A 27,185-nucleotide genomic window follows, 5' to 3' on the forward strand; every position below is an offset into this window, starting at 1 on the left:
TTGCCCTGCCCCCTTCCTTCATGTTTCACTACAGTTCAGTCGCTCACTCATGTCTGACTCTTTGAGACCCCGTGGACTGCAGCACGCCAGGCCTCCCTGCCCATCACCAACTCCCAGAGCTTGCTCAAACCCATGTCCATTGAGTCGGTGATGCCATCCAACCATCTCATCCTCTGTCGCCCCCTTCTCCCATCTTCAATCTTCCCCAGCATCAGGGTCTTTTCAAATGAGTCAGTTCTTCGCATCAGGTGGCCAAAGTATTGGAGTTTCAGCTTCAACATCAGTCCTTCTGATAATTAATGTTTGTTAAATAAAAGTGTGTGTTTGTAAAAATCTCAAACTTACAGTGCACTCTCCTGAGATGGAAGTGGGTTTCGAAGTCTCGATACTGCCGCCTCTTTCCTTCCTGTTTCTTAGATGGCCCCTGGAGAGCACCCCTCGCCCCTGGAAGCAGGCGTGTGTGTGTCTTAGTTTTCCCTGGGTCCTCCTATAAGGTCAGACTGACATCTACTGGGGCACAGGAGGCCTTCAATATGGCATCTTTCTGGGAGAAAGTAAATTTACAGCAAGGACAGGGAGAGATAAAGGGAACTTACTGTTGTAATCCCCTACCCCAGCCTTCCTGGAGGAGGACACGGCAGCCACGCCAGCGCTCTTGCCTGGAGAATCCCGTGGACAGAGGAGCCTGGCGGGCCGCAGTCCCCAGGGCAGCAGGAGTGGGCATGCCTGGGCACGCCCGCACCCCGTCCTGTCCCTCCTGCCTCCCTGGCCCCCGGCCACCTCTAGTTTGCTTTCTGTGTCTGTGCGTCGGCTTCTGTTTTGTGATCCTCACTGGTTGGTTGGGTCTTTTGGACTCCACACGAAAGTGACATCACACAGTATTTGTCTTTCTCTATCTGACTTATTTCCAAGTCCATTCCTTTTTAGGGCTGCGTAGGAGTCCATCGCGTATCTATGTATATAGTGCCTTCTTTTACAGGGGTGTTCAGGTCACAGACCCACCATGGAAGGAATCAAGGCAAATCTCCGAACTCCAGGCTTCTAAGAAAAGCTTCTCCCTGACAGCAGTGGGAGCTCTTGAATGTCCACTGTGTGCCGTGCCCACATTAAGCACCTTGTGCATGCTGCTGTTTTATTTCCTGTCTGCACATCATCCCAGGTAACCGCTTTCTAATGCATCTCACGGTGTCTCATCAACTGCACCTTTCCTTTTGATCCTCTGCCTCCCCTACAGCCTCCATCGAGAACACAAGGCCAGAGCTTGGTGATACAGCTGGACTTTGCACTCACGCACCAGTGTACGTACACACGTGTGAATGAAATTTGCATCTTGATGCAGATTGTGAGAGTTGCTGCTGTCTCTTCATCCCTGACAAATTTTTCCTTCTTGGATCTGTTGTGCTTTTCATACATGAAGTAGAAGTCAAGAAGACTGTGTCAGACTTCCCTGGTGATCCAGAGGTTAAGAATCTGTCTGCCAGTGCAGGAGATGCAGGTTTGATCCCTGGTCTGGGAAGATCCCACATGCCTTGGAGCAGCTAAGTCCGAGCACCACAGCTGCCGAAGCCCAGGCACCCTCGAGCCTGTGCTCGGCAACAAGAGAAGCCCCAGGATGGAAGCCAGGCCTGCAGCTGGAGGGGGGCCAGCCCGCGCGGCCCAGCCAGAAGAAAGCCCGAGGAGCAACGAAAACCTGAAACGTAAGAAACAGTTTTAAAAAAGAGTGTGTTGAAGTTTTCACTGAGAAATGGGAACATGTCATCTGATTCTGGAAGGCTCCCCCAACATCCTAGCTAAGTTACTCTGATAGACTTTCTTAGGAGAGAAAGGGGCTGTGGATAATGCAGGGTTGTTGGCGCCCAGGAGGAGAAGCGCGATGGTGACGCTGGGCTGTTTAACACGCGCACGGGATTGTCAGGGGGCTGCTTGACTGCAGCTCCCAGCCTGTGAGGCCGCAGAACTGCCCCCAGCCACGCTCACCAGCGGGGCTGGAGTGCCCTGTCCTCACTCCTCGGGAACGCCTTCTGTCCGCCTCAGCTCTGCGGCGGCGCCTCTGGGTGATGTCAGCCTCTGTCTATGAAAAGCAGCAAGTCCAGAAACAAAGCGCGCATTGGTGTGCCGGGCCAGACTGGTGGGGCCGGACAATCGTGGGGTCTCTGGGGGCTGAGGCCCCCCGAGGGACACAGACTCCGCTCATGTGCCGGCGGGAGTCTCCCCCACCCCTGACCCCTGCACCCTGGAGGGAATTCTACTGCAGAAGATGAAAAGAGTGCTTGCACAGCTTCTCATCCCGTGTCCTTTTGTGGTGAAGAGTTTCTTCATGGTTAGTGTCCAGACTCGGAGAAGGCAATGGCACCGCACTCCAGTGCTCTCGCCTGCATAATCCCATGGACGGGGGAGCCTGGTGGGCTGCAGTCCATGGGGTCGCTAAGAGTCAGACACGACTGAGCGTCTTCACTTTCACTTTTCACTTTCGTGCACTGGAGAAGGCAATGTCACCCCACTCCAGTGCTCTTGCCTGCAGAATCCCAGGGACGGGGGAGCCTGGTGGGCTGCAGTCCATGGGGTCGCTAAGAGTCAGACATGACTGAGCGTCTTCACTTTCACTTTTCACTTTCATGCATTGGAGAAGGAAATGGCAGCCCACTCCAGTGTTCTTGCCTGGAGAATCCCAGGGACGGGGGAGCCTGGTGGGCTGCCATCTATGGGGTCGCAGAGTTGGCCACGACTGAAGTGACTTAGCAGCAGCAGTGTCCAGACTAGGTTCAAGGAAAGCTTCCTTTTTAACGAATTTACGCTGACCGTGAGCTGGAGTACAAGGCTGTTTCCTTTTGATCCACCTTGCCTTTTGTTTCCTTGACACCAACTGACTTTCTCACTCTTTTCCTTCCCCATTTTGACTTAAAATCTGTTATTTCTCCTTATCAGCCTCCAGCAGGCTCTTCCAGCAGTTACTGAGTGCTGAAGTCTATCTCTGGGATGCTGGCTGGGAGGGGGAAAGCGTCAACACGAGTGTGGAGGTAAAACCGTGCCACAGAAGTCGCCCCGGAGAAGCCGTGGGGAGAGGCTGCGTCTGCTGTGGATGCGTGCTGGACCACAAACAATAGAACCACGTCCGTGGCTCTGCGCATCAGCCCCAGTTAAACCACAGGACTCAGGGAGGCTTGTTCTCATGCCCTGAATTGTCGGCTTCATGTTCGCTCCATACTGTGTGTCTTGTCACCGAAGATTTGAGCAGACTCCTTTTGGTAAATCTCCCGTCCCTATCATACAACTCCATAACAAAATGCTTCATTTCCAAGCATAGACAGTAAAGACGTTACGAGGTGCTGTTCTAGTGCCCTCACTTGGACAGCTGTCCTGGGGAATGTGAAATGCACCAGCACACGAAATGAATAACTGTTGGCCATTTCCACAGCACTTCTCTTAAATCCTCAAAACACTCATGAGGTTGTTGTGAAAATCAAATTAAATGAGATAATCCAGGTAAAGAGCTGACTATATGTCTGGCTTAATATCATTCTAGTTACCATAGTAAAAACAGAGTAACCTCACACTTCCGCACGTACCAGCAGGGACGTGTGAGTGTGGTGGACTCACTAGATGCTTGATCACCAAACCGGAGTCCTCCTCCTGGGCACAACGGAAGTCTGTTATCCAGCCGGCCTTGCATCTGGGAGGGACGGTGGGGCTCACTTCTGGCCGAAGCCTTGTGGGAGAAAGTTAGAGATGCCTCTGCCAAGGCCACCTGCAGCGCATTCTGTGAAGCAGTGCTTCTCCCCTCCGGTGGAGCCGGATGCGAAGGGCGTGGCACTAGACGGCTCACGTGACGGAGGGAGCCTGGACCCGAGTCTCCCCTGGGGGAGGGCGTCCCGAGTCACATGTGCGCAGGAAGCAGCCTCGACCCGAGTCTCCCCCGGGGGAGGGCGTCCCGAGTCACATGTGCGCAGGAAGCAGCCTCGACCCGAGTCTCCCCCGGGGGAGGGCGTCCCGAGTCACATGTGCGCAGGAAGCAGCCTCGACCCGAGTCTCCCCCAGGGGAGGGCGTCCCGAGTCACATGTGCGCAGGAAGCAGCCTCGACCCGAGTCTCCCCCGGGGGAGGGCGTCCCGAGTCACATGCGCGCAGGAAGCAGGCTCCAGTGTCTGACCACTGAGACTCGAGGGCTTGTTATCGCAGCGTAGATCGCCTTACTCTGATACTGACACAGTGATACGAAGGGAAGGGAAACAAATATTATCTAAATCAGTTATCTGAAATCAATTTATTACCAAATAGGGCAAAAAGTAAATATTCACACACGAAGCAAGTCTGCAAAGCCGTGTGGAACTGTAGGGAAGCTACAGAGCCGTGGTCCTGACTTTTTGGCCCCAGAGCCGGGTTTCGTGGATGACAGTGTTTCCATGGATGGGGCGGAGGTGAGGATGGTTTCAGGATGATTCAAGTGTGCCCCATGTATTGTGCACTTTATTTCTGTTATTGTTACATCAGAGTCACCTCAGATCATCTGGCATTAGATCCCAGAGGGTGGGGGCCCCCAAATACAAGGCATCAGGCTATCAGAGGTTCAGTCCCCCATTTGCATGATGACGGTAAGGGCTGAACTGGGCTATGAACCAGGTGAGCTGGACTCCAAGACTGTGTTCTTCTTTACTGCCTCCTACCTCAGTTTGGGACGGACAAGTCAGGGTGCCTGCCTCCTGCATGAGTCAGTGATGAAGTGCAAAGTCTCAGAGGTTAACCTGGACTGAACGAGGTTAGCCCAGGGCTTTACTGGGTCACACACGGTGCGGAGAGAAGACCAAAGGACAGAGCAAGAGAGGCCGTGCTGACCATTCAGAACAGGGGGACCTGCCTCACGGAGGGCAGTGCACCCAAGCCTGGAAGCCCGCAGGGGACAGGGTGCTGCAGAGACGGGGTCGGGAGCGCGCCTCAGCCTGGAGACTGCGCGTCCTGTGATGCTGGCCGAGGGGACGCCTCACAGACAGGACAGCGAGGTGGACGCGAGACACCAGAGTGCGGACAGAGAGGAGCCCCGCCAGAATCCCTTAGAGGAGCCCCGCCAGAATCCCTGCGGACGCCAGCCAACACTGCGTGTCATGATCACCGGTTACCGAAATGCACAACATGTAGAGGACTGCCGGTGGTCCAGTGGCTGAGACTCCGCACTCCCAATTCAGGGAGCCCGGGTGCAATCCCTGATCGGGGAACTAGCAATAGATCCCACATGCTGCAACTAAGACCCAGTACAGCCAAAAATAAATACATATTTTGAAAAATGAAGGAAATGCACAATACATAAAGATTGGCTCCATTATCACTTAGGGTAGTCAGATCTGGAGTTCACAGTTTCTCCAGAAACCGCCTCATCTCCAATGTTTCTGAGTACTAGACACCTGCATTTTAAGAGCTCAGTCAGTTCTCATTGGGATAGACATACTAAGAGCTGGCAAAACTTCCCAACAGCCTTATCACATACACAATGTTGAATATGCTTTTGGTTTGCTGGCCCTCTTTTTCCCGAACAATGCCTATACTCTGGAGGTGAACAGCCTCTCCCTCATCCTGTGTGGTTACAATAAGATGTCTCTTATGGTGCCCTAGTTTCCCCTAATGAAAGAAATCCAGGTTAAACAACACTTTCTTCCAGGACTTTGAGCAGAATAAACATACATGGGAAACAGAGTTAACACTCATGAACCCAGGGGTCCCTCAAACCTACCCAGGATCTCTTCTTCTCTAAGCCTGGCCCCAGAGCCTTCTGACGCAATCTGCGGGCTCTGATGACCTGTGGCGAAGTGTGGGGTAAAGGCATGCAGGTTCAGGATGAGGCGGTTGGGGGAGCTTGGAAAAACCAGGTTTCAATTCCACAAAACAGGTGGAGGCCAAGGACCAGATGGAGAATCAGGTATCTGCCAAAAAATTCAAGCCAGTTAAGTTGAGGAAATTAGATTTCCTGATTACTTAGAAAAGAGCGGTAGGTCAACTAGGATGTTTTTGGTTGCAAATGACAGAAAACCAGTTTGAACTAACTAAAGAGGGGAAAGGACTTTATCACTTTATTTAACCACACTGCAATAGGAGCAGTGATTATGTAAATTGTCTCCCACCTGGAACCCTTCGAGAATGAAAGAGGGAGACGTCAGTGGCTAAGCCGGAGCAACGACGTAAACTGGGCTGCCTTGGGCGGACTGGGTGTCTGCTCATCTCTGTGCAAGGGAAGAGCCTTGAAGGCCGCCGGGGGTCTCTCTCTCTGTGTAGCTGATACTTTTCTCTACTTTCTGTTTCTCTTCCGAGGGCTTTATTTGCACAAGCATACGTGGTAGCGGCTTCCCAGGTGGCTCAGTGGTAGAGACTCTGCCTGCAGTGCAGGAGACCCGAGTTTGATCCCTGGGTTGGGAAGATCCCCTGGAGAAGGAAATGGTGATAAACTCCAGTATTCTTGCCTGGGAAATCCCATGGACAGAGGAGCCCGCCAGGCAGCAGTCCATGCGGTGTCAAGAGTCAGACCATACAGATTGCAAGACAGAGAGAAAAAGATGTTTCCAGCTGCTCCAGGATGAAATATCCTGCCCCAGAATTTCAAGGTGTCACCTGACTACCCCTGGACCAACCTTCATGAACAAACGGATACACTGCTATCACCGGTTCACCTTGGGCCATCATGCCCTTCTTGTGCTGAAGATACAGGAGCACCATTAATCAACAGTCCTAGCCATTTGAAGCAGCATTTCCCCAAAGAGAAGAGTCATTCTGGGAGACAAAACCCCATATATCCATTGTGACAGCACCTCATATAAATTGCCTGCAGTCAAGTCCACTGATAGTATGGACACATAAAACAGCGTTGTTGGATAAAATGCATGTTATGTTAAGCTGTCCGGATGCCAGAGCTAGCTGGTAATAGGTTAAACCATGAACTCTGCGAACCAGGAAACCCTTGACAATCCATTTTCACAATGTGCATTGTTCTATCCCTTTAGAATCTAGTATATAATAGTCCATTAGAGACCTGGAAAGCCCCCAAGGCTTGGAATTCCTATAAGCCTCTAGAACCGCTCAATTGAAGTGAACTTACCCCCAAAAACCATTGGCAGAAGCATAAGGGCTATGGGTACCTTGGGTTTAAATGGGAAATTGGGGAACAGGAAGCGAAGTGAGGACTCCTGTGCAAGGACCGGGAAAGAGGATGCTGGAGACAGACTCTCCTCCCTCCCAGCCTGGCCCAGCTCCGGATTCTGCCCCCGCTGGCTCCCGTTTCAGCCCTCTTGTTGGAAAGTACCTTCCTTTCTTTCTCTCTTTTGCCCTTCTTTTTCCCATGCCCCCTGCATTGGGAGCGTGAAGTCTCAAGTGTGGACCTCCAGGGAAGTCCCAGCACCACGATTTATGATAAAACTTGGAATCTTCCGCCACCCTGGGCTGGTCCTCTTCACTTGGTGGAGGAGCGCGTGGTGCCTAAAAATCAGCCGACGTCTCTTTGCCTCCTGAGAGCCCTTCCCTGGGAGAAAAAGGAACGCATAAATGTGTGGGAGGCTGCCTGGGTGACTGTGGGCTTCCCCCCAAAGAAGGCGCAGGGCGGAGCGCGGGACTCCTCGGAATACGACTTCACAACGGGTCCCTGGCCACCCTGGAGAGACAGCGCCTACCACCTACCGGAGAGAGCTCTTCAACCCCAGGCCCTCGGCGCCCCCCGGAGGGCTTCAGCCGGAGCTCTGCCGCAGAGCCAGAGGGCTCCCTGTGGGGCCGAGGGCCCGAGCAGCCGGAACGTTGCCTCCAAGCGCCGCCCTCGGAAGCGCCCGGGGGCCCAGAAAGCAGAAGCGCCCGGGGGCTGAGAAAGCGGAAGCGCGGCCGCTCGGTGGAGCCACACGTTCTGAACGCGAGATCCCACACGGCTGTTAGTAAGCGCATCCTCTCCTGCTGGGCTCAAGAACCTGGGCCAGCATGCGAATGCACACCAACAGCATGTGAATACACACGCAAGCCTGGACATCCTGGGAAGGAGCTCCGGACACGCCTCATAGCTCACCCTGTTCAGAGTCCAGGGTCCTGGAACAGCCGAAATCACCACCGCAGTGCAGTCCGCGGTCACTGTGCGTGTTGGCCCTCCCATTTTGTCCATGTGTTTGTTTTTTCCTCGAATGTTTCCTCTGACTTAGCTCACAGTTCAAGGCAATCTCTTTTTCAGTTTTTAATGCGAACATGGAGAAGTTGCTGTGGACGCCTTCCAGACTGAGCCGCTGGGGGTTGGGGGGCAGGAGCTCTGAGCTTTCCGGGCCGAGCTCTGAGCTTTCCGGGCCGAGCCCTCTGCTCCAGGCGCTGCCCGGCATCATTCACAACAGTCAGGGTATGGGAAGAGCCTCAGTGTCTGTCAAGAGGTAAATGGATCAAACGAGGTGATGTATGTCTGTGACGATGGAGTATCACTCCACCTTAAAAGAGGAGGCAGCTTGTGACAGACAGCTGAACCTGGAGGGCATGATGCCCCCTGAAATAGGCCAGAGACGAATACTGCATGGTGTGACTTATATGCGGAATCTAAAAAAAGGAAAGTTGACTATACAGAAACGGAGAGTGGAAAAGTGATTCCCAGCCTGGTGAATGCAATTGGTAACACTGCATTGTATAGTTGAAATTTGCTAAGACAGCAGAACTTAAATGTGCTTGCCAAAGAAAACAATTTAAAAGGGAAAAGGAGAGAGAGAGCATTAAAGAAAAGACTAAGCTGCTGAAGAGAAAATTCACAGAGACTTGAAGAGACTCTAGTCGAAAGGGAGCATGTGGTGGAGTGTATGAAGCCTGTTTCCCCAGCGCCGCCGGGATGTCTCTGAAGTACCATCTGTCGTTCATCTCGGGGCCCCCGCGTCCTTTCCCAGGACGGCTCGTCACCTGCACTCTCTGCTCAGTCAGCTTGACTCTCACAGGTGGTGTTCCTGGGAGCTCCCCCCAGTAAACTTGTTGCCATAAGCCTCCCTCTTGGAATCTGCTTCCAGATAACCTGGCTCATGGTAAGGGAGAATACAGATACAGACAAGTGCATTGACCATAACTGTACATTCAATGAATTTTTACAAAATGATCATACCTATAGCTCATGGAAGCCTGTGTGTGTGCGCAGTTGTGTCTGACTCTGCAGACCCATGGACTGTAGTCTGCCAGGCTCTTCTGTCCATGGAATTTTACAGGCAAGAATACTGGAGTGGGTTGCCATTTCCTCTTCAGGGGATCTTCCTGAGGCAGGGATTGAACCTGTGTCTCTTGCATTGCAGGTGGATTCTTTACCACTTGCACCACCTAGGAAACCCCATTCCTGGATGACCAGCACCCAAATCAAGGAATATCCAGCCAGGGTGGACAAAAATGTCCTACTGCATAGCACAGGGAACTATATTAAATATCCTGGGATAAACCAAAATGGAAAAGAACATAAAAAAGAATGTGTGTGTGTGTGTGAAAGTGAAAGTGAAGTTGCTCAGTCCTGTCCGACTCTTTGCGACCCCATAGACTGTTGCCTACCAGGCTCCTTCGTGCATAGGATTTTCCAGGCAAGAGTACTGGATTTTTATATTATATACACACACACACACACACACACACACATATATATACATATATACATGTGACTCACTGCTGTCCAGCAGAAATTAACATAGTATTGTAAATCAACTATAACTCAATTAAAATAAATTTGTTTTTTTAGAAAAGCCACCCCGCATGCTGTCTTCCCGCTAAGAGTCACGAGGCTTTTCGAACAACAGTTGATCGTTTATGGACTTCCGGCTGCTCGGGCCTCGCGGCTTCCGCTCGCTCGGCTGCAGGGAGCAGGCGCCGTCCCTCGCAGGGCGGGGCGCGGCTTCCCTCGCGGAGGCGCTCGGGCTCTGGGCGTGGGCCTAGTGTGAGGCGGGCAGCCTCGGTGGCCCCGAGGCACGCGGGATCTTCGCTCGTCCCTGCGGCGGCTCACACCACCACTGGACGCCAGGGAGGCCCTGCTACCGCCTCCGATAGCGTGGATGTCTCTGTTCCAGGGCTTTACTGAAAGGGTGTCATAGAACTGTTCTCTTTTTGTGTCAAGGTTCTCTCGCTCAACATGTTGTGAGATTCACTCATTCATCGCTAAGGTCATACTTGATTCATTCCTAGGGCTATGTAGTATTCCACTGTGAGAATATAATGCCATTTATTTTTCTGTGCTGTGGTTGATGAACATCTGGGTAGTCTCAGTTTGAGGCAGCTGTGAACAGCATTGCAAATTCTGTGAGTGGGCATGAGCGCTCATGGGGCTTCCCAAGTGGTGCTAGTGGTAAGGGAATCCACCCGTCAGTGTAGGAGACGCAAGAGACACAGATTCGATCCTGGGTCAGGAAGATCCCCTGGAGAAGGAAACGGCACCCTACTCCAATATTCTTGCCTGGAAAGTTCCATGGGCAGAGGAGTTTGGCAGGCTTCAGTCCATGGGTTCACAGAGTCGGACACGACTGAACGAGCGCAGAGCACTCACTGTAGGGAATTTAATACTTTGTTAATTAGTAGATATTGCTGTACAGTTTTCCAAAGTGCCTGTACTAAATTCTGTTGCCAGTTGCAGACCATGAACATTAAGACCAATTCTTGTGTCTTCCATCCTGAGCCATGGTGATGGTGAGTATATTGTGGTTTAAATTTGCATTTTTCTGGAGGCCAGTGAAAGGGAAAGTCACTCAGTCATGTCCAACTCTCTGCAACCGTACGGGCTATACAGTCCATGGGGTTCTCCAGGCCAGACTACTGGAGTGGGCAGCCTTTCCCTTCTCCAGGGGATCTTCCCAACCCAGGGATCGAACCCAGGTCTCCTGCATTGCAGGCAGATTCTTCAGGTGAGCCACCAGGGAAGTCCAGAAGCCAGTCATGTTTCTTGGCCATTTGGATATTCTCCTTTGAGAACGTTCAAGCCTTCACCCATTTTCTGTTGGGTTATCAAGACAACTCTTTCTTCACTGTTAGCTGTTGGGAAAGCCTACAGAGGTCATCTTCAGTGTAGGGGGAAAGAAGAGTGGTATTGTCCAAAGACAAAGACTGCAGGGAGGAATGTAGGCGGTGACAAACATGAGCGTCAGAGTTTCTGGGCAAGGGAAGTAGCAAGGAGATTCACCCTCAGCAGCAAAGCCGTAGACTCACGTGGGGAGCATGAACCGAGGTGAAGTCCAGGGAGCCACAGACACAGATGGGCTCCAGCTGCGGCGTGCAGGGAAGCCAGAGTGTGGCTCTGAGGGGTGCCAGCAAGGATCGAGGGAACCCACTCCACTGCTAAGACTCCACACACACGAGAAATGCTCTTCACAATTGCCAGAATGGTGAGAAAAGACTGTGGATCTTGAGTGGCATCCAATAAGAGGCTGGGGTGAGACCGAATGGTTGTTGTTGGTCCTGTGTATGCAGGCAGAGTCGAGATCATCAGTGGAGAGCATGGTCCTGGAGCATAGGAGAGGGTGCTCCTTTCAGGTTCACTCAGCCCCTGCGTATGAGAAACAACAAGGGCAGAGGGACCCGGACACAAAAACAGCGCCACCCCCCGCTGTGGTCCTGGGGGCCGCCACAGCCTCAGACAGAGGCGGGTCTGTTAGGGCTCTGGTCCTCTTTCTGCCTGTCTGCACGGCCTCGGACCAGTCCTCACCTGCCCGGGGAGTGCTCAAGCTACTCTGGATCTTGCTTTTCTTTCTTTCTTTTTTAAATAAAACAATTCCTTATTTGGCTGTGCCAGGCCTTAGCTGTGGCATGCGGGATCTTTCTGGTTGTGCCACGTGGGAACTTCAGTCGCAGCGTAGAGGACCCGGTTCCCCGACCTGGGATGGAACCGGCCTCTGCATTGACAGTGAGGAGTCTTAGCCCCTGGACCCCCAGGGGAGTCCCTGGGTCTTGCTTTTCCATCAGCTTGATGTGATGCGTCTCCTCATGATTTGTTGATGCCTGTGGCTGAGCCTAAACACTGGGGCCCCATTCAGTCTTTTCCATACCCCTACCCGAGGACTGACGCTCTGGTGAAGACCTTGTCCTAAGTCGTGTCTGACTCTTTGTGACCCCATGTACTGTAGCCCACCAGCCTCCTCTGTCCATGGGATTCTCCAGGCAAGGATACTAGAGTGGGTTGCCATTTCTTCCTCCAGGGGATCTTCCTCACCCAGGAATCAAACCCACGACTCCTGCAGTAGCAGGAGGATTCTTTACCACTGAGCTACCTGCAAAGCCCAGTTTCGGCCTTGTTGGTTGGCTAAGAATAGATTCTCTTCAGGGAATCATTTTAGAGTTGGGGCAAAGATGGAAAAAAAGAGATACTTTCCATAAGCCTAGTCCACCCTATTGATCCTGCAGGAACGTGTGCCTGTTAGTTATTAGATAAGGACACAGGAAAAAAATGACTATCATTTATTGATTCAATGATACTTTTATTGTGCGTCTATTAGGTTGTAGGTGATATGTGCCCTGGAGACACAGCAGGACACAAGACACACACAGTGACTTCATGGAGCATTTATTCCAGCAGGTCACATAGACACTAAGTAGGTAACATCAATAAAATATAAGAATAGGGAAGCTCAGAGTCCATTCTCTCAAAGTGGTTAACCTTCTTTTATGTTTACGTTTTTTAATACGAAGAACTCATTGAAAAACTCTAAACACAGTTACGAGGACATGGGTTCTCAATGGGGGTTGATTTTGCCCCCGGGGAACATTTGGAAATGTCTGGGAACATATTTGAGCATCTTAGGGGTAGCAGCCCTGGATGCTGCTAAACATCCTGTCGTGAGGAATTCCTTAACAGTCCAGAATTAGGACTCTGTGCTTTCCCTGCTGAGGGCTTGGTTTCAATCCCTGGTCAGGGAACTGAGATCCCACAAGCTGGGCAACACACTAAAATAAAGTAAAATACATCCTACAGTGCACAGAACAGCTTTCCATAGTAAAGAACCATCCTTCCTCAAATACCAATAATGCCAAGGGTTAGAACCCTGATTATTCAGCTGATGCTGAAGCTGAAGGTCCATTACCTTGGCCACCTGGTGCGGAGAGCTGACTCATTACAAAAAACCCCTGACGCTGGGAAAGATTGAAGGCAGGAAGCGAAGGGGACAACAGAGGGTGAGATGGTTGGATGGCATCACCAACTCGATGGACATGGGTCTGAGCAGACTCTGGGAGATAGTGAAGGACAGGCAGGCCTGGCGCGCTGCCATCCTTGGGGTCACAAAGAGTCGGATGTGACCGGGGGGGGGCTGAACAACAAAAGAGCCCGGATGTTGCGGCCATATGCAAGACTTCAGCGTCTCTCCTAGACATTCTGCCGTGTGCAGCCCCTCCCCTACAGCAAGAAGTCAGCGGACTCCAGAGCTTCAAAGTGCTGCCGTGGAGAAACCTTGCTCTGCACTCAACCCTGGCCCTGTCCCGGCCAGGAGTAGCTTCTTTATTGTTGTTATTTTCAAACCAAATTCTTTGGCATTATATTCCCTCCAAATAACTTAGCAGCACTTACTATGAGACTGGCATCATGCTAAGACCTTTCCATTTATTATCTCATTTACTCATCAGGAAAATAGAATATGCATAATGTTATCTTCATTACAACTAAGGAAACAGGGGTTCAAAGAGATTAAAGAATGTCTCCAGAGTTACCCAGCTCGTAAGTGGCAGAGCTGGCATTTGGAACCAGGTTTGACAAAGCCGAGGCCTTTAACCAACTTCCTTGGCTGGTCGTCATGCTGATTTCATCACTTGACATTCCTTAAGGTTTTGTAGTCGTCAAAGCGCTTTCACAAGGTCAGCCCCAAAGGAGGGTTTGCGGTATAGCACTGGCTTCAGGTCTAACCTGTGTCCTCACTCACCTTGTGAGGTCAGATAAATGACCTCTTTTTTCTCTTCTTTTTCGAATTCTTTCCCCATTTAGGTTATTACAGAGTACTGAGCAGAATTCCCTGTGCTACACAGTAGGTCCTTGTCGGTTATCTACTTACACATAATTTCACTCATTCATCTATTTGTCTCTGGCTGTGCTGGGTCTCTGCTGCCGCATGGTCCTTTCTCCAGTGCCCGCGAGCGGAGGCCCCTCTCGGGTGCAGGAGGACGTCTCATCGCAGCATCTCATCTCGTCGGGAAGCCTGGGCTCCAGGGTGTGTGGGCTCAGTGGCTGTGATGTGTGGGCTCAGAGCACAGGCTCAGGAGCTGCGGTGCTCGGGCTTAGCTGCTGCGTGGCATGTGGGACCTCTCCCGACCAGAGATCGAACCCGTGTCTCCTGCACCGGCAGGCAGATTCTTTACCACTGAGCCGCCAGGGAAGTCCTGGGTATCCAGTTTAAATATGGCAGCACACACACGTCAGCCCCAAGCTCTCAGTCTCTCCCTCCGTGTCCTGCCCACCAACCCTTCCCGTTCGGTTACCGTGAGTTTGTTTTCTGAGTCTTTGAGTCTGTTTCTGTCTTGTAAATAGGTCACCAGTCTTAATGGTGGAGGGAAAGAGACCATGGTGCTTCCCACACTGGCACTTAAAACTTCCACTTACCCTGGCATGCATCACTTCTCACAGTTCTTTGACCAAATCCCTTGGTCACACCTACCCCCAGTGAAATTCCAATATGCGCTTGGGGAAAGAACTAAAAATATCTGGTGCACAGTGTGAATGGCTCCTGCAAATACGTTCTGTGTTGGTTAATTTTAAGTGTTGGCGTGCCTGGGTCTCGACGGTGCCCAGATGTTTGGTCAAGCATTATTCTGGCTGCTTTTACAAAGGGGTTTTTGGATGCTATTTGCATTTAAATCAGTGAATTTAAGTAAAGCAGATTGCCCTCCACTGTATGGCCTCATCCAATCAGTCAAGGGTCTGAATAGAATAAAAAACTGACCATTCCCTGAGCAATAAGGAATTCTATCATCAGTTTTTGGACTTAAAATATAACATCAGCTCTTCTTGAGTCTCCAGCCTGTGCACTCACTCTGCAGATTTTGGACTTGCTAGCCTCCTTAATCATGGGAGCTAATTCCTTTAAGTAATTATTTTATACATGCATCCTCTTGGTTCTGTCACTCTGGAGAACCCTGACTAATAAATGAATCCACACTATGTAGGATGCATGCTGATGTTTATTTTTTTCAATTTAATTGCATTTTATCCTCTGCTATTCTATTTTTTAAAATGCTAGTCACAACTAATAAGTAGATTTCAAACTCTCCTGTGGATTGCAATTATAAACTTCAAAAAGACTGACTTACATTCAACTGGAAGTGAAACAGTTAAGCGTAAATTCTGATCGTAGCCAATCAGAGATTATTTTACTAGTTTTACACAAGAAGTGTCATCATGTCCATGTGTCTGCTTAAAGGGAAACAGAACAGAACCTTGCTTTATTCTAACACAACTAGCCAGGCTTTCTTCTCATTACAGGAAGCAGCTCTGACCACATTCACTGATAGAGCAGGAGCAGGTTATTGACCGGGCAGAACATGTGCAAACCGCCAGTGACTGAACTGAGCAGGTGTCCAGAGTCAGGTTGCAGTATTTAGCAAACAAAGAAAGGCTACCTCTTGAATGCTGGATGTTATGGGTTCCATGGTTAGGAAACTTCCAGTACCTCAGGCATTATGAAACAACAGCTGAATTTGTAGGGACTCAACTCACATTCTAGAGTGATAATTATTTACACTTTACAATTAATGTTCTATAATTATATGGGTTGAATTCCAGTTACTGTGTAATGGTATTCTGCCAGAGAATACCAATTACTCTTTACCAAGGAACTGCTGAAAATCATTAGTCTGTGTAAGTAAATCTGTCCCAACAAATTCTATTGTTGTTTCATGAAGCCCCGAGTTAGAGAAACCCTCTTGTTGTTTAGTCACTAAGTCACGTCCAATTCTTTCGCAACCCCGTGGACTGCAGCCCACCAGGCTCCTCTGTCCATGGGATTTCCGAGGCAAGAGCACTGGAGTGGGTTGCCACTTCCTTCTCCAGGGATCTTCCCCACCCAGGGATGGAACCCACGTCTCCTGTGTTGGCAGGCGATCGTTTGCCGCTGAGTCACCAGGGAAGCCCTGAAGAAACCCTCTAGGAATGATCATAAATAGATATATAAAATGGACAGGATTACTGATTTAAAATAGAGGCATTCAGATACAAAATAGGTCAAACCACGTTTTCACAGGGCCACTGCATAAAGACCACAGCAGACAACGGCAGAGGGCCCACTCACAGACTTTGAGCAATGCTGTCCCTCAGAGTTGTGCAACGTGGTGGCTTTGGGCAGAGAAGCAGTCTGCCTTATTGAATGTGCCTCCTAGGGCTTTTTCCCTCTGGCTGTACCAGGTAACCAAAGCTCTTAGGAGTCAGTGATAGATTAAAAAAACATTCCTCGACTCTATTTCCATATGAAGGAAAAGAGGCTTAGTGAAGCCGCGATGGGGACATCACCAAAGTGTTGACGAGAGACAGTCATGGGACCTCCCCCTGCAGTTCAGTGGTTGAGACTTCAGCTTCCAATGCACGGGGTGTGCTTGAACCACACACATCCTTGGTCAGGCGGGCTAAGATCACACATACCCCATAGCCAGAAAAACAAAACATAAAACAGAAGCAATATTGTAACAAATTCAGTAAAAGACTTCAAAAATGGTCCACATCAAAACAAACAAAAAATACACACACAATAAAGCCATTATCGTATTTAGACCAGTGCTCTTGTCTGCTTCTCTATTTAAGACAGTTCACACCTTCTGGTTGAAGGGCCAAAACAAAACTCAAACAACCCAACAAAATAAAACACAATCTTTGAGACAATGCGTTAAGTGGAACACTTAAACTGGAAAAATACAGTTGAATATATGTGTGTAAAGACAGAAAAAAAAAAGGTCTAAATTTTCTGTGAATATAACAGTTCGGTTTGACGTGATTTACAGGAATTTAAAAATGGTGTCACTTAGAGTTCCTGTATGAAAAAAACACAAAGGGAGGAACTTCAGTTCAGTTCAGTCGCTCAGTCGTGTCCAACTCCTTGCGACCCCATGAACTGCAGCACGCCAGGCCTCCCTGTCCATCACCAACTCCCAGAGTCCACCCAAACCCATGTCCATCAAGTCAGTGATGCCATCCAACCATCTCATCCTCTGTCATCCCCTTCTCCTCCTGCCCCCAATCCCTCCCAGCATCAGGGGCTTTTCCAATGAGTCAGATCTTCGCATCAGGTGGCCAAAGTATTGGAGTTCCAGCTTCAGCATCAGTGCTTCCAATGAACACCCAGGACTGATTTCCTTTAGGATGGACTGGTTGGATCTTCTTGCAGTCAAAGGGACTCTCAAGAGTCTTCTCCAACACCACAGTTCAAAAGCATGAATTCTTTGGTGCTCAGCTTTCCTTAAAGTAACCCTAAAATCCAGAAGCTTCTCCCACTCAGCCCATAGTTTGGGGTTGTCTTTGGGCTCACAGCTTTCCCAGTGAGAGGATACCTGAATGGTGGGGTCTGCCTGACATTTTGCTGTTTATTTGAGGATAAGACCGAGCCAAGAGTCAGTTCATTTAAAATATGTGAAAAGAGGCAAGTAGCTTGTCTTACCTACTAAAAAGGCCAGACACATTGAAAAAATTAATAGGTCTCTGCCTCCTGCTGAATCCAGCCCCTCAAACTGGGTGGAGAGCTGTGAAGAGAGCAAAGGGCAGCCCTGGGGGCTGGTGGAATCCGGTTGGGCGTGGGTTCTGTGTTCGAGAGAAGATGCACCGAGCTTTCTTTGCAAAGAGAAGCCCTGTGACAGAAGTCGGCGGAGCCCTGGTCCAGAGACTTCTGTTGCGGCTGTTGAAGAAACGCTCACCTTGAGTGCCTGACCGACAGGTGATGGAGCAGTGTGGAGAGGCGCTGCCCGCTGGGGCGGGTGGTGGGGCTCCGATGGCGCAGAGGGCACGCGCCCCCGAAGCCTCCATTCACCTCACCGGATGTTTCAGAGCGACGCACCACAAAATGGCGGCCGCTCCAGTGTTCTCGCCTGGAGAGGCTACGGATGGAGGGCCTGGCGGGCTGCAGTCCATGGGGGTCACAGGGTCAGACACGACTGAGCGAGTGAACAACAACAAAATGGCGGCCGCTCCAGTGTTCTCGCCTGGAGAGTCCACGGATGGAGGGCCTGGCGGGCTGCAGTCCATGGGGTCACAGGGTCAGACACGGCTGAGCGACTGAACAACAACAAAATCACCGCCTCCTACAAAACAAAACAAAATGAAACACCCCTGTGGGCCCATGCTTGCCTCAACCCCGCACATTATTAATCCACGCCTGTGTCTTCTGAAGAAGCTCACAAATTTGCCACTGGCTGGTCTTTTAAAAATTGTTCTGTTTTTTTTTTTTTTTGACATGGACCATTTTAAGTCTTTATTGAATTTGTTACAATATTGCTTCTCTTTTGGTTTTTTTGGCTGGGAGGCCTGTTGGATTTTAACTTCCCTACCAGGGACCAAGCCCACAGACCAGGACCAAACCCACAGACCAGGGATCAGACCCGCAGACCAGGGATCAAACCCACAGACCAGGATCAAACCACAGACCAGGATCAAACCCACAGACAGGGATCAAACCCACAGACCAGGATCAAACCCACAGACAGGGATCAAACCCACAGACCGGGATCAAACCCACAGACAGGGATCAAACCCACAGACCAGGATCAAACCACAGACCAGGATCAAACCACAGACCGGGGATCAAACTTACAGACTGGGGATCAAACTCACAGACCGGGGACCAAACCCACAGACCAGGATCAAACTCACAGACCAGGGATCAGACCCGCAGACCAGGGATCAGACCCGCAGACCAGGGATCAGACCCACAGACCAGGGATCAAACCACAGACCAGGATCAAACCCACAGACCGGGGACCAAACCCACAGACCGGGGATCAAACTCACAGACCGGGGATCAGACCCGCACACCAGGGATCAGACCCGCAGACCAGGGATCAGACCCACAGACCAGGGATCAGACCCACAGACCAGGATCAAACCACAGACCAGGATCAAACCCACAGACAGGGATCAGACCCACAGACCAGGATCAAACCCACAGACAGAGATCAGACCCACAGACCAGGATCAAACCACAGACCAGGATCAAACCCACAGACAGGGATCAGACCCACAGACCAGGGATCAGACCCGCAGACCAGGATCAAACCCACAGACAGGGATCAGACCCACAGACCAGGATCAAACCACAGACCGGGGATCAAACTCACAGACCAGGATCAAACTCACAGACCAGGGATCAGACCCGCAGACCAGGGACCAGACCCACAGACCAGGATCAAACCCACAGACAGGGATCAGACCCACAGACCAGGATCAAACCACAGACCAGGGATCAAACTCACAGACCAGGGACCAAACCCACAGACCAGGATCAAACCACAGACCAGGGATCAAACCCACAGACCAGGATCAAACCACAGACCGGGGATCAAACTCACAGACCAGGGATCAAACCCACAGACCGGGATCAAACCACAGACCAGGATCAAACCCACAGACAGGGATCAAACCCACAGACAGGGATCAAACCCACAGACCAGGATCAAACCACAGACCAGGGATCAAATCCACAGACCAGGATCAAACCACAGACCGGGGATCAAACTCACAGACAGGGATCAAACCCACAGACCGGGATCAAACCACAGACCGGGATCAAACCCACAGACAGGGATCAAACCCACAGACCAGGATCAAACCACAGACCAGGATCAAACCCACAGACAGGGATCAAACCACAGACCAGGGATCAAACCCACAGACCAGGATCAAACCACAGACCAGGGATCAAACCCACAGACCGGGGATCAAACCACAGACCAGGGATCAAACCCACAGACCAGGATCAAACCCACAGACAGGGATCAGACCTGCAGACAGGGATCAAACCACAGACCGGGGATCAAACTCACAGACCAGGGACCAAACCCACAGACCAGGATCAAACTCACAGACCAGGGATCAGACCTGCAGACCAGGGATCAGATCCACAGACCAGGATCAAACCTATAGACAGGGATCAAACCCACAGACAGGGATCAGACCTGCAGACAGGGATCAAACTCACAGACCAGGGCTCAAACCCGCAGACCAGGATCAAACCCACAGTCGCTGCACTGGAAGCGAAGCCTTAACCACTGCACCACCGGGGAAATCCCACAGTGTTCTTCTTACTGGCTGCTCACAGGGACAGTCTTGCTCCAATGATTTACCCAAGAACATGATGATAATTCTTTCTGGAGACAAGGATAGAATTCATTATATTAATTTTATCCAGGTGTGGCTATTTACTAAGTTAGTGTGTAGACTCTACACCAGGAAACAAGATTATATTACTGACCAGTACTATCTGGGTATGGAAATGTGTTGATTTCCTGACTTACGTAAACTTTATCAAAGTCATTAAGCCAATAAAAATATGTAACATTTATCATCCTTCTGTATACTATATACTTTGCATGGAATATCTCATCATCTCACTTAACGCTTGCATTGATAGGTATTGCTGTTAATTTCATTTTATGGGTAAGAATGCTTCTGAGGACAGAGAGGATGTGCAACTTTCCAAAGCCACACAGTAAGGGGCAGAAATGGGATTTGAACCCCGGGGGTGTGGCCAACTAACAATCCATAAATCTAACTCCTTAACAAACATTAAATCTCTTGTCTATCCATGGACTCCACCACTTATTTTGAGTTCCTGCCCTGGCCAGTGGAGGGAGACACTACAGAGCTTTACACTTGCAGCCATCTCTACTTCTGCGGCCTGGCAGAAGAGATTTTCATGAGGGGTATTCCTTGCAGCCCCTTGAACCCTATCTCTTCTTTTTTTAAATATTAATTAATGTATTTATTTTGGCTGGGTCGGGTCTTAGTTGCTGCACGTGGGCTCAGCTGCACATGGGATCTTAGTTCCCCGACCAGGGATCAAACCTGCACCCCCTGCGTTGGATCAGCAAGGAAACCCCCCTTCCCTCTTCTTGGGGCATTGTTATCTCTGTTGAAATTCCTCAGAGCAATGGTGAAAGTCTTAGAGTAAGGACCTAACTGCATGCTTCCTGCCAACTGGAGCAAGTGAGGGAACATCCCGGTTACGCGAGGCTGGGTAGATGAAAGTTCTGTCAGCAGGAAAGCCTGCTGCGTCATCCTCGGTGAGTGAGTTAGGACTGGATGGCTGTCCCCGGGGCTACGACTTCCAACACTGGCGACACAGATGGCTTCCTTTTGACTTCAGGTAGCATGCCAGGTACAGAAGGCGTGCCCCTTGAAGAGTGGACATGTTTTGGGGTACAGGAGCTTGGGGAAATGTTTGAGGTGCGCCTGCTGGGAATTAACAGAGAAGATCTTTTTAGTTCAATGCCAGTCAAGCTGCTTTCTGCCCAGGGACTTGGTTTCAGGTCCCTAGAGAAATGAGGATGTAAAGGGATTACTAGTGAATCAAACAGTAAAGCAGAGCTGGGCAGCCTAGGAAAGGGAGGGGGCAAAGCTGTCGAGCTTGTGCTGTCAGAGAGGACTGTGGCCCAGATATTTCAGTATCTTCCCCTTTAGCAGGCTGTGGCTGTTGGCCTTGTCCCGGCCTGGCACAGGCCCGAGTCCTCCCCAGGCTGGCTCAGCCTGACTGGCCCCGTCCGGCCCACCTGCAGCTCCCCCCTAAGCCCTCGGCCTGCCCAGAGCCTGCGGGCTCCACCCCGGGCAGCCTCGTCCTTTGCAGAGGGCCTGGGCAAGGCTGCAGGTTCCCCTCTCTGATGCCCTCCATGGTCTCCTGGAGCTGCAGGAACTCCTGGGCCCCTGGAGAGAGAGCTGCCCGGAGAACCGCGAAGTCCCGGCCTCCCCCTCTGCTGACCGCATGGACCACTGGGTCACCAGCAGTGGGCGTCACTCACGGTCCATGGTCTGGACTGAGAAGGCAGGGCGAAGTCTCTCTTCCTGCTGGCTTTCTGCTCCAGGCTTAGCCTTTCTCCCAGAGCGGGGAGATCAGGACTCTCTGAGCCGTGCATTCTCTACCTTCCTTGTCTTCCATCTGTGATCTAAGTGACTCACGAATAGCCTCTGGATTTTAGTTGCCTTATTTGGTCCATCCTCACTTTCTTCTTCCTACAATCCCATCAGTTAAAAGAGTTGAGCTTTTCTTTTCTTTTCTTTTTTTTTTGGTTGCACTTTGTGGGTCTGCAAGACCTTGGTTCCCTGACCGGGGATTGAATGTACGCCCCTTGCAGAGGAAATGCAGAGTCGTAACCACCGGACTGCCAGGGTGGACTCTCTCATTTCCTTGAAGCATGGACCCTCGAAGCGAGAGGTCTTGTGTACTGGCCATCATGGGCAGAAAGGGTGGCTTTCACAGAAAGAGCCTGTGAATCAGTCCCCCAGGCTTAACCTTCCTGTAGTTAAAAAAGAATTCCACAGTTAACAGCTGCAGCGAACTCTCATTCTCTCTCCCCATAAAGCCTGATTTTCTTGTCTTTCTAAGAGGGCAAATACACTCTATCTATGGCCCTGAGGCTTAGCAACGGCTCCTCCTCAGAAGGGAGAGATGCAATAAAAGGCGACTCGAGGGCAAAACGTGCCTGCTAACACTTGCAGACCGTGTTTTAAAGACTGTCGCCCGGTAGCTGTTCCCCGAAGGCCCCCTCTGCAGTGAAGAGCAGCAGGTACTTCAGTTGGGAGCATGTTTCTGCTGAAAGTTGATTCACGATTTGCTCAGGCGAAACCCTTCCTCTTCAGGACCAGGTGTCCCTAATCCGAGTCCAGTCAATGCAGGTCTTACCCACCGGCCTCTGGCGAGCAGTTAACCCTTTCCAGCACACAGCAAGTGCTTTCATCCAGGAGGCCGTTTGAGACACACGCAGTGGAAAAGCTGTTCATCCTGCAGCTGGGAAACAAGCCGCGGTCTTCCTTGTGCCAGTCTTAGCCTCTGTTTCTGTTTTACTTTTTAGTTTATGCCTTCTGTGTTTTAAGGGAACTTAAAAGGACCCTTAATAACCTCTCTGACCTTCCATTTCCTCCTTCAATTAGATGCCCTTGTAAAGGATCACTGTCAGAATTTATATTGTTATTTAAAAAACAAAACCCAAAAAACAAAGCAACAAAGAAGCCCCCCTCCACCCCGCCTTTGGCGTTCTCCATCCATAATGTTGTGCAATGCCGCCCCCTTGTGTTTCTTTGGGGTTCATTTAGTTTTAAAAACTAAATTCTTCATTTAAAATTGATCGAAATTCTTAATTTAAAAATTAACATTATGCTCAACTCCCAACTGTTCCTGATATCTGGTTTAAAAAATAAATTAAAAAAAATGTGTTGAGCATCAAAAAAATAAATAAATAAAAAATAAATGAAAAGACGCTCCCTTATAACTGCCAACCCCACTCCATTTAACGAGTCACCCTCCATTTGGAGAGCTGAGGACACTGTTATAGCCCATCTGTCACTTGGGCACATGCTGTCCTTGTTTTGGGGAAACTGTGGAAATCATGGTCTAAACCCAAATTCCAGTGGCCTAAGAGCACTTAAGGACCTTAAAATGATTTCCACTGTGCACTTCCCTCAGTGAGATTCAGTAAAAATCATATTTTTGAAAACCAGTGTTTTAATAGAAGTATAACACATGTACAGAGAACACGCAAACCGGAAGTGTGGGGAATTATCGAGACCTGCGCCCACGCTGTCCCCGGCCGAGGCGGGAGTCATCTCCCACATCACCGGGGCCCCGGGCTCCCGAGGTCCCCAGTCCCCGTGCCCCAATCCCTTCACAAAGGTGCCTGCTGGGCTGGCGCCTGATGCCACAGGTGCCCGAGGCGGGGGCAAGGGAGCAGTGTGTGTCTTCATCTGGGGCGAGTGTGGGGGGTGACGCCACATTTCATGAGTTGCACATGTAACATACAGTACATACCACACATAATGTATGTTACACATCACATATCAAAGCGGGGGGGGGGGGGGGGCCTCCTGCTGGCGCGAGTGGGAAGAGTCTGCCTGCAATGCAGGCGATCCGAGGACCCGGGTTGGATCCGTGGGTCGGGAATGTGCCCTGGAGAAGGAAATGGCAACCCTCTCCAGTGTTCTTGTCTGGGAAATCCCAGGGACAGAGGCGCCTGGGGGCTACAGTCCATGGGGTCGCAAAGAGTCGGACACGACTGAGGATGGATGCATCCTCAGTCAGCAAGGATGGCTGGCTGGCTGGCTGGCTGGCTGGATGGATGGATGGATGGATGGTTGGATGGAGGGTGATATCACATCTTACATATTACATATATAAAAATACACTGAGACATCATACACAAAAATAAACTCAAAACAATTTAAAGACTTAAATATATGATATGACACCATTAAACTCTTAGAGAATATAGGCAAAACATTCTGACATGAATCAAGACAGTATTTTCTTAGCTCAGTCAGCCTCCCAAGGTAAAATAAATAAAAGCAAAAATAAGCAAATGGGACCTAATCAAACTTAGATATTTTTGCACAGAAGGAAACCATTAATAAGACAAAAAGACAACCTATGGACTGGGAGAAAATATTTGTAAATGATGTGACCAACAAGGGCTTAATTTCCAAAATATATAAACAGCTCGTGCAGCTCCATATCAGATAAACAAGCAACCCAACCAAAAAGGTGGGCAGAAGACCTAAACAGACATTTCTCCAGAGAAGACATACAGATGGCCCAGAGCATTTTATAGTAACTTACATGGGAAAGAATCTGGAAGAGAATATGTGTGTGTGTATACACGCACACACTTATGTATAAAACGGAGTCACTCTGCTGTGCAGCTGACGCCAGCATGACATCGTAAATCAATCATACTCCAATTCTTAAAAAAGGGAAGAAAACAATACATTGAGCTCTGTGCTTGTTTGTGCATTTTGCTGCATGCAAATTGCACCTCAGTAATTAATTCCAACTTTTCTAGTTGGTTCTCAATGGTAGACCTGACTCAGAATAGCCATGTTATGTGAACACCTTCCGTAAGCACAGTACGATCATCAAAAGCAGGAAATTAAAATCATTACCATGCTGTTAACTAAAATGCAGACCACATTCTAATTTCATCAGCTTTTCAATTTCTGTCCCTTTTCTGTCCCGGGTCCTCTCCAGGACCCCGCAGGACACTGAGAAGTGATGTCTCCTTCGTCCACTCCATTCCAGGTCAGTTCTGGCCGGCAGCTTCTGTTTCAGGCCCGCAAATCCAATCACGCCTGGAGTTTCAAGGTATCTACCGGCTTCCTTGGAGAGTGGGTCCTAGACGCCCTCATTTCAGCAGGCCGTCTCTTCAAGCCCATGTCATCCTGATGCAGCCACCCGCCGTCCCCGAGGACACCTTCCCCCTCGCCTCTCCCAAGGACTCGCCGCCAGGGCAGGCCGACTCCACTCACCCGGACTCTCAGGGAGTGAGGTGGCCTCTGTCGCGTGAGCCTAGCAATGCGAGCGATGCCTGCCCTGTCACCTTCACGGGTTCAGCAGCGGCGCCCACCGACAGCTAGCGGCATCGTCACTTTTCTTTGTCAGTTTCCTCGCGGGAGCCAGGGCGGGACGAGCCGGGGATGGCTGAGACTGCATCGCCGTGGCCGGAGCCATCCGCTGTGTCTGGAGAGGTGAAACAGCCTGGAGGTCGGAACACACAGGTGTGTGTGAGAGAACAGCCGGTGCGGGGCAGGGAGCAGGGCTTGCACCCCAGCAAGGTCAGACTCTTTCTGCAGCGCATCGTTCATTTGTCGGCTGCTCTGGCCTGTGTTGCTGCGTGTGGGCCCGCTCTCGTCGTGAGCGGGGCACGGTCCTTTGCCAGGAGCCGCCTGCCCGCAGCGATGGTTTCTCTGCTGTGGAGCACGTGCTCGGGGCCGGAGGGCTCAGTGGGTGCGGCTCCTGGGCTTGGCTGCTCCGTGGCGTGTGGCGTGTTTCTGGACCGGGATCGGGCCTGTGTCCCCCGCATTGGCAGGTGGATTCTTAACCACTGGACCCCTGGGGAAGTCCCCGTGAGGATCTTAGTACTTGCTTCAGGCTCTGTTTCCTAGAGAATGTCATCGTAGACGAAGGATTTATTTAAAATCATGATGGCTCATGTCTCAAAATGAACCTATGTCATGCCAGGCACTGAGTCAAGCACTTTCTCTGGATTATTTCATACAAACCTCCCAGTGGTCCAGGAGAGTGACCTTATCTTGCAGCTGAGGCAATCAACCCGCAGAGAAGTTCGATAACTTCTAGGATGCTCTGTTTTAGGAACACGCTGTTCTTCTGCCCCAGTGTATATAGGATTTCTTGGAGAACTTGCTTACCAGGGCACCGCAGTATTAAGGACTTGGACATTCAGTGTCTATATGATTCATGCAAAAAGGATTCTATCCAAGGAATTAAAGACATAATACTTAATTGTAAAAGGTTGAGAAGGTTTTGTCTGAATGAGGAGCTTATTAAAATGTAGACGAGCATAGAACAAACTTGCTTGCCTTTTTGTGGTGATGTGTAGTATTGGGAAAAAGACAATTTTGTGTGAAAGATAAACCCATGAAAATTTAAGAGTTAATTTTGGGGGAAAAGATTGTCCAAGTCAGTTTATGTGAGTGACGTAGGTAGGTTTTGGTCCATTATTGGGTTTTTACGGAATAATTTGAGCAGGTTGAAACCAGCTTCAAAAAATAAACGAAAGAAGAAACAAAATCTTAAGAAACAGGACACTAGAGATGATCTATTTATACCTAGCAAAAGCGGGTATTGCTTTGTGAAGCTTTTCTTTGTAAATGTGTTAGAGTGTGTGTGTGTGTGTGGTGGCGGAGTGGCCACTAAGCTGTGTCCAGCTCTGGGTGGCCCCACGGATGGGAGCCTGCCAGGTTCCTCTGTCCCCGGGATTTCTCCAGGCATGAACGCTGGAGGGGCTGGCATTGCCTTCTCCAGGGATCTTCCCGACCCTGGAATCGAACCTGGCTCTCTTGAGCCTCCTGAACTGCAGTTGAATTCTTTACCACCAAGTCAGTGGTATAAATTTGTTTTCATTGTGATGAAAAAGGCTTTTAAAACACTGACAAATTTGGTGACAGCATCACCAAATGTTTTAAAAACAAAATGTTTTTGAAATCAAAGATGTGTGTGTTCAAATATTTACCCAGTGATAAGTTTTGTAAGAATTGTAGTCTAATCCATTTGCTCACTTGCTGCTCTCCAAAGG

The 27,185-nt window shown here is 50.1% G+C and overlaps 1 protein-coding gene across 3 annotated transcripts in view; it reads left to right on the plus strand.

The window, feature by feature from the left end:
* Nucleotides 1-3,488, plus strand: part of DEPTOR (DEP domain containing MTOR interacting protein) — a 168,667-nt gene extending 165,179 nt beyond the window's left edge. The window contains exons 9-10 of one of the 3 annotated variants that reach the window (XR_011491563.1): nucleotides 1,235-1,697; nucleotides 2,926-3,488. Coding sequence is in view for 2 of the 3 variants with exons in the window: in XM_070477480.1 (XP_070333581.1) it covers nucleotides 1,235-1,420 (186 nt within the window). In the remaining variant the exon portion in view is untranslated. The other 2 variants (XM_070477480.1, XM_070477484.1) reach the window with 2 other exon arrangements.
* The last annotated feature ends 23,697 nt before the right edge of the window (nucleotides 3,489-27,185 follow it).

Source organism: Odocoileus virginianus, chromosome 15 (assembly GCF_023699985.2).
Source record: "Odocoileus virginianus isolate 20LAN1187 ecotype Illinois chromosome 15, Ovbor_1.2, whole genome shotgun sequence".
NCBI lineage: Eukaryota > Metazoa > Chordata > Mammalia > Artiodactyla > Cervidae > Odocoileus > Odocoileus virginianus.